The 17,037-nt window shown below is 45.4% G+C and overlaps 2 protein-coding genes across 3 annotated transcripts in view; both read left to right on the top strand.

Moving 5' to 3' along the window:
• LOC141121389 (von Willebrand factor A domain-containing protein 5A-like) overlaps positions 1-17,037 on the top strand; it is a gene marked incomplete in the record, with an annotated part of 791,688 nt that overhangs the window by 385,903 nt on the left and 388,748 nt on the right.
• Positions 1-17,037, top strand: part of LOC141121405 (von Willebrand factor A domain-containing protein 5A-like) — a 239,283-nt gene that overhangs the window by 63,547 nt on the left and 158,699 nt on the right. The window contains exon 6 of one of the 2 annotated variants that reach the window (XM_073611105.1): positions 5,058-5,126. The exons of the other annotated variant lie outside the window; for it this stretch is intronic. Within the exon in view, the coding sequence (XP_073467206.1) occupies positions 5,058-5,126 (69 nt within the window). The remainder of the gene's footprint in view (positions 1-5,057; positions 5,127-17,037) is intronic. 2 annotated transcript variants of the gene reach the window in all.

The raw sequence follows: 17,037 nt of genomic DNA on the forward strand, positions 1-17,037 counted from the left end.
TTAACATTCGAGACGCGGCAAATTATGAAATCTCAAAATGCAGCGCACAATTCTTTTTTTCTTTAATGGGATAATAATGAAGCTGCTTTGCCGGTGATACTGATGGAGTTATTACAAACAAATTTTCAAAGGCTTTTTTTTTTCTAGTGATATCAAGAATAATATTATTATGTTTTGTTTTTTTTTTGGGGGGGGGGGGGGCAAGTTACCACAACACCATTATTCTGCAGTTTTTAAGATCAAAGATACAACTATGTTGGTGTCCCTTGTCAATTTTACATTGTATCTTTTTAAATGTAACTGCCTACTCCCAAACTGTCATTTGAAGTAAAACACATAGCCAAGTATTATTCTCCATAATGTTTTTATTGTGCATTAAAAAAAGAAAACAAATAAAATTAGACATGATATCTGCCAATAGTGCTCAACCAAAAAGTGCATTTTATGCATTAGAAAATATACCAAATCAAATAAAACGTTATCGCCTCCGATTCCGCAACATGTCTGGTTGACGAACGGCCGTTCAGAAACTAACTGAAAAGCACGAAATGAAAAGCGCAAACTGAAAAGCGCTAAATGAAAAACGCAAAAAGAAAAGCACGAATCAACACTCAGCAAACTTCTAACACAAAATTAGCAGAAGGAGCCCAAAGGGTGGCGCTAAAGAGCTGAAAAACCACGTAGTACGTCTAGTACGTCACTACGTTCATAATTGTTGGACAATATTTGTGTGACCATGTGTATGCAAGACAAGTTTGAGCCAACGCCCACAGTTTTGTTGGCCAACAATCCGATCGTGTGTATGGGGCATTAGAGTATGTTAGAAAAGTCCAGAGAAATGCCTTTCTTGGTCCTGTACAATTCAAACCTACTTGAAAACACCAATTAAAAATCCATTATTTACCAATTGTTGCAAAAAAAATTAGGATGAATGTCTTTACCGATCATCAGAGGCGGCTCTCTAATTAGGCGAAATAGGCGGTGGCCTCAGGCTTCGCAGTCATAGGGGCCTCGCACAGCTGGCTAGTTTACCTAATTAGAGAGCCGCCTCATTCAGCAGCAGAGATCTCCGTCCTGAGTCCCCTCGCTCTGCTACAGGGAGAGATAACAGGCGGCAAGTGAGACGTGTGATCGGAGCTCACATAACATCTCCGGATCACAGACAGGGAGAGCCGCTCAGCAGAGCTCTGACAGATCTCCCCCCTCCCCCTGCTGCCCGCACAGCCAAACAGAAGAGGAGAGAGAGCTTCTGCTCCTCCTCCTCCCGCCCCCTCCTCTTGTGTCTGCCCCACCCACTCTCCTCGGCAGTGTTTTCTGTTCTGCCTCAGAGAAGGGGATGTGTGGGCGGGAAGATTCAAGCTGAAGCCCAGGAAAAGGAAAAGGGGAGTCTGATCCATCCATCCATCCATCCAGTCCCTCCTGCCTCCCAGTGAGTACACTGATGTAGGGGATGCTCTTCCTTCCCTTCTTCCTCCTTCCCCCTCTCTTTCTTTCCATTCTTTTTGTCTCTTTCTTTCTCTTTCCTTCATTCTTTCCCCACCCCCTTTCTTTCTTTCTTTCTTTCTTTCTTTCTTTCTTTCTTTCTTTCTTTCTTTCTTTCTTTCTTTCTTTCTTTCTTTCTTTCTTTCTTTCTTTCTTTCTTTCTTTCTTTCTTTCTTTCTTTCTTTCTTTCTTTCTTTCTTTCTTTCTTTCTTTCTTTCCCCACTTACCTACCCCCTGTACTGTCCACTCCCCTATACTGTACCCTCTTAATACAGTGGGGCCTCATGTCTAAGTTTTGCCTAAGACCTCACAAAGTCTAGAGCCGCCTCTGCCAATCATTGATAGTTAATTTACTTTTTAATCCAAGCAAGTTGAGTAAACACTGATTTAAAATGTTTTGTTCCTCACAGCCTTTCTCTAAAGTTATATCAGTAGGTAACAAACCTCCTTCAAATCAGCGAAGACCTCCAGTCTTATTTTTGTTATGTTTATAATGGTTTGTCTGCCATTCTGTGCTCCTTGCCAGGACGTAACCGGTCACATCCCATTTGCAGATTCTTTCTCTGTAAATCTTCCTGTAGATGATAGAGGAATAAAGCTAATTTATGTGGAACAATATCAATGATACCTCTTCTAAACTGCAAGATCACCATTGGGCTTTTGGATTGTGTTGACCATGGAGAAGAGCCTTATCTATTACTGTTCCACCACAGTTTTTAAAGCCATCTTTGGTACATACTGTAATGGAGGTGACCTATATGGCTCATCTGAGAAGAATCATCCAGGGTTTATTAGTTGTGTACCAAAGTCAGGTCATAAAAAACATTTTAGAAGATTTGTTGCATTTACCTGAGTTTTTTTTAACCTTGGCCTATCATTTGCATTTACACTATATTACCAAAAAGTATTGGGACGCCTGCATCCCAATGGCATCCCAGTCTTAGTCCGTAGGGTTCAACATTGAGTTGAACCCTACGGTTCATTGGTGAGGTCAGGCACTGATGTTGGACGATAAGGCCTGGCTCCCAGTCTCCCCTCTAATTCATCCCAAAGGTGCTTTGTAGGGTTGAGGTCAGGACTCTGTGCAGGCCAGTCAAGTTCCTCCACCCCAAACTCCCCTCATCCATGTCTTTATGGACCTTGCTTTGTGCACGGGTGTGCAGTTATGTTGGAACAGGAAGGGGCCATCCCCAAACTGTTCCCACAAAGTTGGGAGCATGAAATTGTCCAAAATGTCTTGGTATGCTGATGCCCTAAGAGCTCCCCTCACTGGAACTAAGGGGCCAAGGCCAACCTCTGAAAAACAACCCCACACCATAATCCCCCCTCCACCAAATGATTGGGACCAGTGCACAAAGCAAGGTCCATAAAGACATGGATGAGCGAGTTTGGGGTGGAGGAACCTGACTGGCCTGCACAGAGTCCTGACCTCAACCCGATAGAACACCTTTGGGATGAATTAGAGTGGAGACTGCGAGCCAGGCCTTCTCATCCAAAATTAGTGCCTGACCTCACAAATGCACTTCTGGAAGAATGGTTAAACACTCCCATAGACAGACTCCTAAACCTTGTGGACAGCCTTCCCATAGGAGTTGAAGCTGTTATAGCTGCAAAGGGTGGACCAATCCATTATTGAACCCTGTGGACTAAGACTCCATTAAAAGTTCATGTGTGTGTGTAAAGGCAGGTGTCCCAATACTTTTGGTAATATAGTGTACAGTGGGGACGGAAAGTTTTCAGACCCCCTTAAATTTTTCACTCTTTGTTATATTGCAGCCATTTGCTAAAGTCATTAAAGTTCATTTTTTCCCCTCATTATTGTACACACAGCACCCCATAGTGACAGAAAAACACAGAATTGTTGACATTTTTGCAGATTTATTAAAAAAGAAAAACTGAAATATCACATGGTCCGAAGTATTCAGACCCTTTGCTGTGACACTCATATATTTAACTCAGGTGCTGTCCATTTCTTCTGATCATCCTTGAGATGGTTCTACACCTTCATTTGAGTCCAGCTGTGTTTGATTATACTGGTTGGACTTGATTAGGAAAGCCACACACCTGTCTATATAAGACCTTACAGCTCACAGTGCATGTCAGAGCAATTGAGAATCATGAGGTCAAAGGAACTGCCTGAAGAGCTCAGAGACAGAATTGTAGCAAGGCATAGATCTGGCCAAGGTTACAAAAAAATTCTGCTGCACTTAAGGTTCCTAAGAGCACAGTGGCCTCCATAATCCTTAAATGGAAGACGTTTGGGATGACCAGAACCCTTCCTAGAGCTGGCCGTCCGGCCAAACTGAGCTATCGGGGTAGAAGAGCCTTGGTGAGAGAGGTAAAGAAGAACCCAAAGATCACTGTGGCTGAGCTCCAGAGATGCAGTCGGGAGATGGGAGAAAGTTGTAGAAAGTCAACCATCATTGCAGCCCTCCACCAGTCTGGGCTTTATGGCAGAGTGGCCTGACGGATTCCTCTCCTCAGTGCAAGACACATGAAAGCCCGCATGGAGTGAGTTTGCTAAAAAAAACACCTGAAGGACTCCAAGATGGTGAGAAATAAGATTCTCTGGTTTGATGAGACCAAGATAGAACTTTTTGGCCTTAAATCTAAGCGGTATGTGTGGAGAAAACCAGGCACTGCTCACCACCTGTCCAATACAGTCCCAACAGTGAAGCATGGTGGTGGCAGCATCATGCTGTGGGGGTGTTTTTCAGTTGCAGGGACAGGACGACTGATTGCAATCCAGAGAAAGATGAATGCGGCTAAGTACAGAGATATCCTGGACGAAAACCTTCTCCAGAGTGCTCAGGACCTCAGACTGGGCCGAAGGTTTACCTTCCAACAAGACAATGACTGTAAGCACACAGCTAAAATAATGAAGGAGTGGCTTCACAACAACTCCATGACTGTTCTTGAATGGCCCAGCCAGAGCCCTAACTTAAACCCAATTGAGCATCTCTGGAGAGACCTAAAAATGGCTGTCCACCAACGTTTACCATCCAACGTGACAGAACTGGAGAGGATCTGCAAGGCGGAATGGCAGAGGATCCCCAAATCCAGGTGTGAAAAACTTGTTGCATCTTTCCCAAAAAGACTCATGGCTGTATTAGATCAAAAGGGTGCTTCTACTAAATACTGAGCAAAGGGTCTGAATACTTAGGACCATGTGATATTTCAGTTTTTCTTTTTTTAATAAATCAGCAAAAATGTCAACAATTCTGTGTTTTTCTGTCAATATAGGGTGCTGTGTGTACACTAATGAGGAAAAAATGAACTTAAATGATTTTAGCAAATGGCTGCAATATAACAAAGAGTGAAAAATTTAAGGGGGTCTGAATGCTTTCCGTCCCCACTGTATATTTTCTTTGTTACAATTGTTCATATGTTTATTGTCAGTCTAAGAGACACATGGATGATCTTTTTCATTCATACTTCAACCTTTTTTCTACACAGAATATTTGTCTTTTTGAACCTTCCTTCTCAAATCAAAGGTTATCTGTTACTTAATTTCCCCAATTTTTTTCTACTCACACGTTTAAATGGGTAATTTATCTGATATGTTTTTGTTATAGTTGCACAACAATTGTGGGCCCTAGTCCAACGAAAATTCAGATCAAATTTTAACCTAAAGAAGATCCCCGGTAAGTTTGAGATGATTTGTATTTGTATGTAATTGGGCTGTAGCTAAAACTTTCCTATTTGGACATTACATGGTTACTACACCCAGGACTCTGCACTCACTATATCTGGTCTCCCACAGTACACAGAACTTGGAAATGCAATTATTTTAGTAAATATGAACTGCTAAATACCTTTTCTCATCAGCAGTATATAACAGTCTTGTGACTTCTATCAGTGCCTGGTTAAAGCTTGTAGGAGGAGTTTTCATACTGCACTGGCTGTCCCATCAGGATGCAGGACCCCAAACCCTCTGTCTGGACAGTGCTGATTGGCCCTGTGCTAATCACATGCACTCTCCCAAAAAGAAAAAAAAAACTCTCTAGCAATACACACCTGTCAGGTCACCTGAGTCCAGGTGACAGATGCATTCTGTAGGAGTCAGGAGTGCACCGCTAAGGTAGTGGACCCTAGGACTGACTGCTGCGGATTGAACTCTGGGAGGTTCAGGAAGCAGGTCTACTGGAGCATCAACACATATCCCACTGGGAGCTAGAGCATAGATTCCCCAGGGCGCAGAGTCTAAGAGCCAGCAGGTGTTCACTAGAGCCTCTAGTGGTGAGGATGGACTGCGCTACAGTCTGGCTCCAGGTCGCGGCCCCCAGGGTCTCACAGCACACGCTCACAGTAGACTACAGGAGAAAGAGGAAGGAAGCAGCAGGCTGGAACAACAAGGATAGTAAAGGGATAAGCCAAGCTCAGGGCGACTAGCAGACAAGGATAAACATAGAACACACCAAAGGTCAGGGTCACAAGCAGAGAGGGATAGTCGAGAACAGGCCAAGTTCGGTAACTGGAATCAGATGTTGGAGACACAGCAAGTAGCACACGAAAGCTAAACACACAATGGTTGATCAGCAAGGTTGGCTTGCAATGCACAGGTTAATATAGTGTTCCTAATTAGAGGCTGAGGTGGAGCTATGCTGAGGGAAGATTATATAAGCAGTCAGGTGAGGGTGGCTGGCCTCTAAAGGTGAACACATGGAGGAGAGGTAAGCTGAGAGAGAAAGATTACTGCATAACCATGACAGTACCCCTCCCCCTCCCCCACCTTGGCCCAGGCTTAAAGGGAAACTCCAGATGAAACCATGAAACTTCCTAAACAGACGAGGTGCAAATATCTCAGATGCAGTGATCCAAGACCTCTCCTCAGGACCAAAGCCTTTCCAATGTACGAGGTACTGAAGAATGCCTCTACAGCGCTGGGAATCCAGAACTTGACTAACCTCGTACTTTAGATTATCCTCAGAGACCAAAACCAAGGTAGGGAGAGGACTTATTGAGGACTAAAGGCTTCTTAGGAATGGGTAAGGGCATGAGAAGACCATCAGACTGGGCAGAGGTCAGTGGATCTCTGAGACCAAGTTGGTTAGAAGGTTACGTGTCACAAGAGTTAGACTGGATAGCTGAAACACAAGCAGAATGCAGAGAGTCCAGAAAGAAAGGTTGAAAACCCCACCTGGCCTGAATGAGATTGAGACAGTCTATCCAAAGGATAGATTGAGCCTCTTAGACAAGTTTGAATGGACGTAGTAGTAGGGTGAGGCCAGGTTACAGAAGGTCCTGAATAGGAAAAAGCAGGAAGCTCACTGGGCATGGCCTGAGCTGGCATAACTGGTGCAAAGGCCGACTGAATAGCATTGCCAGGTGTAGCGACTACCTCAATCGCATCGCAGGGCTTAGCGACTGTGGAAATTTTGGACAAGTTAACCTGGCTGTGTGTCCAAGGGAGTTTAGGGACAGGCAAGGGTAAATGGTTATGCAAACTGGAGTAAATGATCGGCTCAGGTATAAAACTCCTGATAGAATTCTATAATGGGGGAATTGGCGCTGTTCAACCATTTATGCACTGGATAATGCTCATAAATATATAAGTGTAAAAAATATATAACGTATGCATTGGAAGACGGGGAGCACTTGCCACATCAAGAACATTGTCATTTGACTGGAGGGACACATCACCGTTTTCAAAGAAAAAATTTTTAAAGAAATTTTTGGGGACACTGTTTCTCACTATCACTTTGTTTATGAACTAAGTAGTCACACATGTTTAATGTTTCCCTTCATCACTTTATGAACTAAGGAGTTTAAATATCAAAACTGGACATTTTTTTGGAATGGTTTAGATTGGATTTCTTCACCACTTGTTTTTTATCAGAGTTTGGATTGTTCACAGATTTTTATTGATATATTAGAATACATATGTTATAGCACATTGCACTTTTATGTTATATATTGCCGTGAGAGCATTACGCATATATATATATATATATATATATATATATATATATATATATATATATATATATATATATATATATATATATATATATATATATATAACCTTTTTTTTCCCACACTCTTTTTACACCTGTATTTTATATATATTTTTTACACTTATATATTTATGAACATTATCCAGTGCATATATGGTTGAACAGCGCCAATTCCTCCATTATAGAATTCTGTCTGATTAGAATTTTACTTAGGTGATATTCTGTGTCGGGGGGGCTGCAGTTCCTTTCTTTCATTTCCTAAGCGCGGAACTATTATCTTTCATAAAACTCCTGATGTCATTCACAAATATGATTCCTCAGGTTCGCCGCTCTGCTGGCGTTGCGGAACTGACACAGGCTCTTTATTTCATATTTTTTGGCAATGTTCCCTGATTCAACCTTTTTTTGGCATGATATGTGGTTACTTATACAGAAGGTGGTGGATGTGTCCCTTCCACTAGATCCCTTAAATTATCTGTTGGGCCTTCCTTTTTCAGGCTTAACCAAAAAAGTCAATCAGCTAATCTCTCATATTTTGTTAGCTGCCAAAAGGCTTATTCCATTGTGCTGGCTGTCCAACACACTTCCTTCGTGGTCCAGATTCCTCCACCTGGTGGCTGAGATTCGGAGGATGGAATTTTTAACAGCCTCTGTACACGATTCCATCTCCCAATTTGATAATGTTTGGGAACCTTGGGATCTATCGGAATATGGGACCCCTATGCCAACTGCCACATCTTAAATTGTATTAACATTACATTATTTTTGATCATATTCCCTTCTCCCTCTCCCATTTCTATATATTCCACTTGGTGCCTTCTTGGATTTTATGTTACTTATCATATACCCTCCACAAAAACCTTTGTCTTTTTATCTTTATGACTGCTCTCTGGTTTTGAATCCTTTTATTTAACTATGAGTTGCTTATTTTATATATTTTTGATAAGCTACACAGATCACTCCCGTGCTCTGTATTTATGGACACTGTTTATCTGTATCTACTATTTCTATATATTTTTTTTTGTTATCATTATGTTTTCATTATTAGTGCATTGTGCATTATGTAACATGTTTATATTTGTCCTTTTATAACCCAATAAAAATACAATTTTGAACTTGCAAAAAAAAAAAAAGATCGGCTCAGGTTCACAGGTGGGCTCCTCATCCAGAGTAGGGATGAGCTTCGTGTTCAAGTCAAACCCATGTTCGAAAATTAGTGGTGTTCTTCTGATCCTATTAGTACAGTACCGCAGGCAGCTGCAGTATTTACAAGTTAGTGTAGTGCGTCCTCTGCACAGTGTGCACCTAAAGCTACCTGAAGAAAATTAGTGGTGTTCTTCTGATCCTATTAGTATAGTACCGCAGGCAGCTGCAGTATTTACAAGTTAGTGTAGTCCGTCCTCTGCACAGTGTGCACCTAAAGCTACCTGAAGAAAATGAGTGGTGTTCTTCTGAACCTATTAGTACAGTACCGCAGGCAGCTGCAGTATTTACAAGTTAGTGTAGTGCGTCCTCTGCACAGTGTGCACCTAAAGTTACCTGAAGAAAATTAGTTATGTTCTTCTGATCCTAGTAATACCACAGGCAGGCAGCTACAGTATTTACAGTTAGTGTAGTGTGTCCTATGCACAGTGTGCACCTAAAGCTACCTGGAGACAATTGCTGTTGTTCTGCTCCTATTAATACCACAGGCAGGCAGCTACAGTATTTACAGTTAGTGTACTGTGTCCTCTGCACAGTGTGCATCTAAAGCTACCTGAATTAAATTGGTGGTGTTCTTCTGATCCTATTAATAGCACAGACAGGCAGCTACAGTATTTACAGTTAGCGGAGTGCGTCTTCTGCACAGTGTGCACCTAAAGCTACCTGGAGACAATTGCTGTTGTTCTGCTCCTATTAATACCACAGGCAGACAGCTACAGTATTTACAGTTAGTGTACTGTGTCCTCTGCACAGTGTGCACCTAAAGCTACCTGAAGAAAATTAGTGGCGTTCTTCTGATCCTATTAATACCACAGGCAGGCAGCTACAGTATTTACAGTTGGTGTACTGCGTCCTCTGCACAGTGTGCACCTAAAGCTACCTGAAGACAATTGCTGTTGTTCTGCTCCTATTAATACCACAGGCAGGCAGCTACAGTATTTACAGTTAGTGTACTGTGTCCTCTGCACAGTGTGCACCTAAAGCTACCTGAATAAAATTGGTGGTGTTCTTCTGATCCTATATTAATACCACAGGCAGGCAGCTACAGTATTTACAGTTAGTGTACTGTGTCCCCTGCACAGTGTGCACCTAAAGCTACCTGAAGACAATAGCTGTTGTTCTGCTCCTATTAATACCACAGGCAGGCAGCTACAGTATTTACAGTTAGTGTACTGCGTCCTCTGCACAGTGTGCACCTAAAGCTACCTGAAGACAATTGCTGGTGTTCTCATACTAATAATACTACGGGCAGGCAGTTGATTCTGCTAGCTGCAGTATCAGTATATATAAACATCCCAGCTTTGTGCAGCTACATCTCACTGCAGGCCATTAGTATGTCTGGAAGGCCAACAAGGAGAGGCAGACAGTCACAAGCCAATAAAAGAGGGCAAGCAGGCTCTGTGTCTAGAGGCAACAGTGCTGGTCGTGGAGACGGTGCATCCTCATCAGCACGTGGCCGTGGGACACGCTTGTCCTTTTTTTTCGGCAGCTGGCTGTGTTGAGCCGCAACATGCGGAAGACTTGGTAGAGTGGATGACCAAGCCGTCCTCATCCTCCTCATCCTCTCTCACCCAGGCTCAGGGTACTTTGTCTGGCAAAGCAGCTGCCAACGCGGCCTCTTCCCTCGGCTCAATGGCATCAGTCACTCCTTCCCTAGCCCCACCATGTCCTCCTGAGGAGTCCCCCGAACTGTTTGACCACAGTGTTGGGTACATGCTCCTGGAGGATGCCCAGCGTTTTGAAGGCTCCGATGATTGTACCCAGCTATAGGAAGGCAGTAACGTGAGCCCAGAGAGAGGGGGTGCCCAAGAAAGACAGCAATCTGGTAGTCATGTTCCCCCAGCTGCAACATACTGCCAGCTTTGCTCCAGTGATGAGGAGGGAGGGGATGATGAGGTCACAGACTCCACGTGGGTGCCTGATAGGAGAGAGGAGGAGGCACATCACCAATGAGGCAGGATGCCCTCCAGGGGTCAGCTTAAGGGCAGCACACCGACTGTATCACACCGCAGATATGTTGACCTGCCATGCAGTTAGTTGGCAAGCATACCTAAAAGACCCACACCAAAGAACAAAGAGGACCTCTCCTTGCTCCTCATCAGCTGGGATCTCCAACCCCACTATACCTTCAGTCCTCTCTGAGACCTGCACTGAGAGGAATGATGGTGTAGAATTAGGTGTGTCACAGCCAAGTACTTGGGGGCAATCTGCTATCGGTACACCGACATCAGATTGTACCAGGCAAATTTCCCTGCCCCAGCTGCTGCACCGCCGAAAGAAGTTCGCTCCCAGCCATCCACATGCCCAGCAGTTGAATGCTAGCTTGGCTAAATTGCTAGCACTTCAACTGCTGCCTTTTCAGTTGGTAGACTCTGCCCCCTTCCATGAGTTTGTGGAATGTGTAGTTCCTCAGTGGCAGGTTCCAAAATGCCACTTTTTCTCACGGAAGGCGATTCCGGCTCTCTACCGGCATGTGGAAGGCAATGTCTTGGCCTCGCTGGACAGGGCGGTCAGCAGTAAGGTGCATATTACCGCTGACTTATGGTCCAGCAGGCATGGACAGGGACATAACCTATCTTTCACCGCACACTGGGTGACTCTTCTGGCAGCTGGGAAGGATGCAGGACAGGGTGCAGTAGTGTTGGAGGTTGTTCCGCCACAACGCCTCCAAAATACTACTAGTGGTGATTCTGCCGCACCTCTCTCCTCCACCCCCTCCTCTTCTTCTTCCCCCATGGCCTCTTCCTGTGCTGATTTGTCTTCGGAACCAGCGGTGCTCCGTAGGCATTCAAGGGGCTACGCAACCACGCAGGTCAAAAGATGCCATGCGGTGCTTGAGCTGGTGTGCTTGGGGGACAGGAGCCACACTGGGGCAGATATTCTGTCAGCTCTGCAGGGGCAGGTTCAGAGGTGGTTGACGCCACGCCCGCTTAAGGCAGGTATAGTGGTTTGCAACAATTGCACCAACCTCCTCTCCGCCCTCCAACAGGGACAACTGACTCATGTGCCCTGTTTGGCTCACGTCCTTAACTTGGTGGTGCAGCGGTTCTTGGGCAGGTACCCGGGCTTACAGGATGTCCTGAGGCAGGCCAGGAAAGTCTGTGTGCATTTCCGCAGGTCATATAATGCCAGTGCTCGGCTGGCTGACCTCCAAAAGGAATTTAACCTGCCCAAGAACCGCCTAATCTGTGACATGCTCACCAGGTGGGACTCAACATTGGCCATGCTGCAGCGGCTGCACGTGCAGCAGAGGGCCATCAATAAGTACCTGTGTGACTATGGCACTAGGACAGGGTCAGAGGAGCTTGTTTTTTTTTTCCCCAAGCCAGTGGGCCATGATCAGGGATGCATGCACTGTCCTGTCACCATTTGAGGAGGCCACGAGGATGGTGAGCAGTGACAGTGCATGCATCAGTGACACTGTCCACCTGTTGGAGCACACACTGCGTGGAATAATGGACAGGGCACTTGAGGCAGAACAGAGGCAAAAAGAGGAGGACTTCCTTAGCTCTCAAGGCCCCCTTTATCCAGACAGTGTTCCTTCGTGCCCGCCGATTACACAGGAAGAGGAGGAGGAGGAGGAGGAGGAAGAGGAGGATTGTGACAGCATGGAGGTGGAGCCTGGCACTCAGCATCAGCAGTAGTCTTTAAGGGATCATTTACATTCCCAAGAAACCCATGGACTTGTATGTGGCTGGGAGGAGGTGGCTGCGGATCATGATGTCATTAGTGACCCAGAGGATTCCGGACCGAATGCCTCAGCAAACTTACGCGGCATGGCCTCCCTGATCCTGCAAAGCCTGCGGAAGGATCCTTGGTATCAAGAAGAGGGATTAATACTGGCTGGCAACCATCCTTGATCCACGTTACAAGGGTAAGGTTGCGGACCTTATCTTGCCGTCGCAGAGGGAGCAGAGGATGAAACATCTTCGGGAGGTCTTGCAGAAAGGTCTGTGCAACGCGTTCGCAGAGACTGGGAGGTTACAAACTCCTGTTCGTGGACAACGTGTTGCTGAGGCTTCGGTCAGTCAAAGAAGGAATGGTGGAGAAGGTGGCCGTCTGACCGATGCATTCAGACAATTTTTTAGTTCACAGCCCCAAGGTATGATCGGTTCCAGCAACCATCACTAGCGTCTGTTTTACATGGTGCAGGAATACCTAGGGGCAAGATCTGACTTGGACACCTTTCCCACCAAAAATCCTCTGGGTTGCTGGGTCTTGAGGATGGATCACTGGCCAGAGCTTGCACAGTATGCAATTGAGCTACTGGCCTGTCCTGCATACAGCATTCTTTCGGAATGCACATTCAGTGCTGCTGGAGGCTTTGTAACTGATCACAGGGTGCGCCTGTCCACCGACTCGGTCGATCGACTCACCTTCATAAAAATGAATCAGTCTTGGATCATCACCAGCTACCAAGCACCTGATGCTGATGTAACCGAATAATTTTTTTTTGAAATTTCAGATCCCTTCAAGACTGCCTATGCTGATGCTGAGTGACTATCCTGTTATGCTGAGTGACTATCCTCTTCCTCCTCAATGATCATGCTGATAGCTTGTAAGAATATTTTTGGTTCTGGGTGCCGCTACCAGTGGCTAAGGCCCAATTTTTCAGCCCCTTTTAACAGGGGCATGTAATTACAATTTTTGATGCAATACTTTGCAGCAGGGCTCGTTCCTGTGCTCCAACTAGAGTATCTGTGAGGGGTTGCAGCGTTGTGGCACCAGCACCAGTGTGTAAGGCCCAATTTTTCAGCCCCTTTTTAACAGGGGCGTGTAATTACAATTTTTGATGTAATATTTTGCAGGAGGGCTTATTCCTGTGCTCCAACTAGATTATCTGTGAGGGGTTGCAGTGTTGTGGCACCAGTGCCTAAGGCCCAATTTTTCTGCCTCTGTTCAACAGGGACATGTAATTACAATTCTTCATCTAATATTTCACAGCAGGGCCCGTTTCTGCGCCCACCAAGAGTAACTGTGGGGACTTACAGTGTTTAGTGGCACCAGCACCACCACCACCAAAGGCCCAATTTTTCTGCCCCTGTTTAACAGGTGCATGTAATTACAATTCTTGATCTAATATTTCACAGCAGGCCCGTTTCTGCGCCCACCAAGAGTAACTGTGAGGATTTAGAGTGTTGTGGCAACACCACCACCACCACCAAAGGCCCAATTTTTCTGACCCTGTTCAACAGGGGCATGTAATTACAATTCTTGATCTAATATTTCACAGCATAGCCCGTTCCTGCGCCCACCAAGAGTAACTGTGAGGGCTTACAGTGTTGTGGCAACACCAACACCTAAGGCCGCAATTTTTGCAGAGTTTATAGGGCAGGCCCCTACTTTCAAGCATCCAGCTTACAAATGACTCCTACTTGCAAACGGAAGGAGACAACAGGAAGTGAGATGAAATCTACCCCTAGGAAGGGAAATTCTCTCCTGTAAGAGTTAATATGGGAAAAACGTGTCTCCTCTCCACTGATGCTTTATCACCAATCCTTGTTTCAATAAAAACCCCAAATTGTCAAAAAACATTTGTCATTGGGACAGAAAGTGAGGTGAAATCTTCTGAAGAGGTGCACAGACAGCAAAACACAGGGGTGATAACCCTTCCCTATATATTGGGTGTTACCCATGCCGTTTGTCTCACCGATTTTCATCCATATTGCCGGGACCCGACATTACATTAAAGCCGCAAGCAGTTTTAAATGACTTTTATTCCTTTAAAAATGTCATTTTGTGCAGGGACTGTTCTAAGCACGGGAAACACGCGCCACTTTACAGACATACTATAAACACCCCCCAGGTACGTTATTTAAAGGAATATTTCACTTTTTTTTCACTTTAAGCATCATTAAAATCCCTGCTCCCAAAAAAATGGCCGTTTTTAAAACATGTCCCCTGGGGCAGGACCCGGGTCCCCAAACCCTTTTTAGGACAATACCTTGCAAATTAGCCTTTAAATTTAGCACTTTTGATTTCGAACGTTCGAGTCCCATAGACTTCAATGGGGTTCTAAAGTTTGCGTGAAGTTTCGGTCCGTTCGCAGGTTCTGGTGCGAACCGAACCAGGGGTTGTTCGGCTCATCCCTAATCCAGAGTGCCACATGACCTAGAGCATGTCTCAGCCCGACTTTTGCAGGACAAATCCCAGAAATTACTATATACAGTGGGAAGAGAAGAAGATACTAGAATGGTGGCAACAGGAAGTTTCTCTTTTGGGGCAACCTTAAGTAGGCAGGAAAAGGAACAGGAGGAACCCCAAGCCAGGATCTGTCCAGCAGTCCAGTCAACATGTGAAGAATGGAGCCGTAACCAAGGAAGACCTAAAATCATAGGAGATGAAGCCTTAGGTAAGACAAGGAAGGAGTGGTCTGCGAGTGCACGTAGGTCTGCGGGTGCACGTATGTCTGCGAGTGGTCTGTGAGTGCATATAGGTCTGTGAGTGCACGTAGTTCTGCGAGTGGTCTGTGAGTGCACGTAGGTCTGCGAGTGTTCTGTGAGTGCACATAGGTCTGCGAGTGCACGTAGTTCTGCGAGTGTTCTGCGAGTGCACGTAGTTCTGCGAGTGTTCTGCGAGTGCATGTAGGTCTGCCAGTGCACGTAGTTTTGCGAGTGTTCTGCGAGTGCACGTAGGTCTGCGAGTACCTGTGTATTGTCTTGAGTATTAGTGTCAGGAAGCTAGTTGTTAGGTAATTTGGACAGGGTATAATCCCCAATCCTCATTAAATTTAATAGGTACGATGCCCGGCAGGTGGGAGAGGTGACTTTTTGTACATCTTGTGGCATGTTTGCGTTCCTTGATCATCTGATCGAGGGTGAATACTGCTGTGCAAAATGTAAGCACGTTCTTTCCCTGGAAGCCCAGGTTCTGAATCTGGGGAAGCAACTGTCAGCACTGAGAAGTCCCTCCATACTAAAGGAGAGCCAGGAACGTACACGCAGGTGCTGGCAGTGGCCAGCACAGAGGCGGGTGGAGACAAGGAGATGCAGGCACTAGCAAAGAGTAGATGGGTGACAGTCAGGAAGGGTAGAGGGGGAAGTGCCAGGGAGGCCGATCCAGGGCTAGCGCATCCCAATAAGTACGCTCCATTGAGTGACATTGGTGAAACCAGTCAGGGACCAGCACTGCTGGAGATGAGGGACTCTCCTAGCTGCCAGGGGAAGAACTCCTTCAGTGAGAGTGGGGGGAAGCAAAGGGAAAGGAAAGACAGATTCAGGTGGTAGGGGACTCAATTCTTAGGACAGAGAGGGCAATCTGTAACAAGGACCCGAAGCGCTGAACAGTATGTTGTCTACCGGGCGCTCGGGTTCGGCACATCACGGATCTGGTGGACAGATTACTGGGAGGGGCTGGGGAAGACCCAACAATTTTAGGGACTTATGCCACGTACACACGGCTGGACTTTTCGGCATCAATGGTCCGACAGTCTTTCTGACGGACTTTTGACGGAGTTACGACGGACTTTCGACGGACTTTCTAACGAACGGACTTGCCTACACACAATCACACCAAAGTCTGACGAATTGGAACGTAATGACGTACGACCGGACCAGAATAAGGAAGTTCATAGCCAGTAGCCAATAGCTGCCCTAGCATCAGTTTTCGTCCGTCGGACTAGCATACAGACGAACTGATTTTTTGACCGGATTTGAATCCGTCTGAAAGATTTGAAACATGTTTTAAATCTAAAGTCCGTCTGATTTTCAACTGAAAAAGTCCGCTGAAGATCCAATGAAGCCCACACACGGTCGGATTGTCCGACGGATTCGTTCCGGTGGACCAATTCGGTTGAAAAGTCCGGTCGTGTGTACACGGCTTAAGGAGCTAAATTGAGGAAAAGGACCTCCAAGGTAGTATTCTCAGGAATACTACGGGTACATCGAGCCACACCAGACAGGCAGAGGGAGATTAGGGAAGTAAACAAGTGGCTGAAGAGCTGGTGTATTAAAGAGGGGTTTTCGTTCCTGGAGGACTGGGCCGACTTCTCAGTCAATAACCGTACTATAGAAGGGACAGACTGCACCTAAATGAGGAGGGGGCAGATCAGCTGGGAATGAAGAAGACAAAAAGTTAGAGAAGTTTTTAACCGGTTCAATACAGGGCAATTTCACCCCCTTCCTTCCCAGGCCAATTTTTAGTTTTCAGCGCTGTCGCACTTTAAACGTCAATTGCGCGGTCGTGCGACGTTGTACCCAAAAAAAAATTGACGTCCTTTTTTCACCACAAATAGAGCTTTCTTTTGGTGGTATTTGATCGCCTCTGCGGTTTTTATTTTTTGCGCTATAAACAAAAGAAGAGCGACAATTTTGAAAAAAACACAATATTTTTTACTTTTTGCTATAATAAATATCCCAATTTTTAAAAAAAAAACAAATTTTTTCCTCAGATTCGG

This window comes from Aquarana catesbeiana, linkage group LG01 (assembly GCF_042186555.1).
Source record: "Aquarana catesbeiana isolate 2022-GZ linkage group LG01, ASM4218655v1, whole genome shotgun sequence".
Classification (NCBI taxonomy): domain Eukaryota; kingdom Metazoa; phylum Chordata; class Amphibia; order Anura; family Ranidae; genus Aquarana; species Aquarana catesbeiana.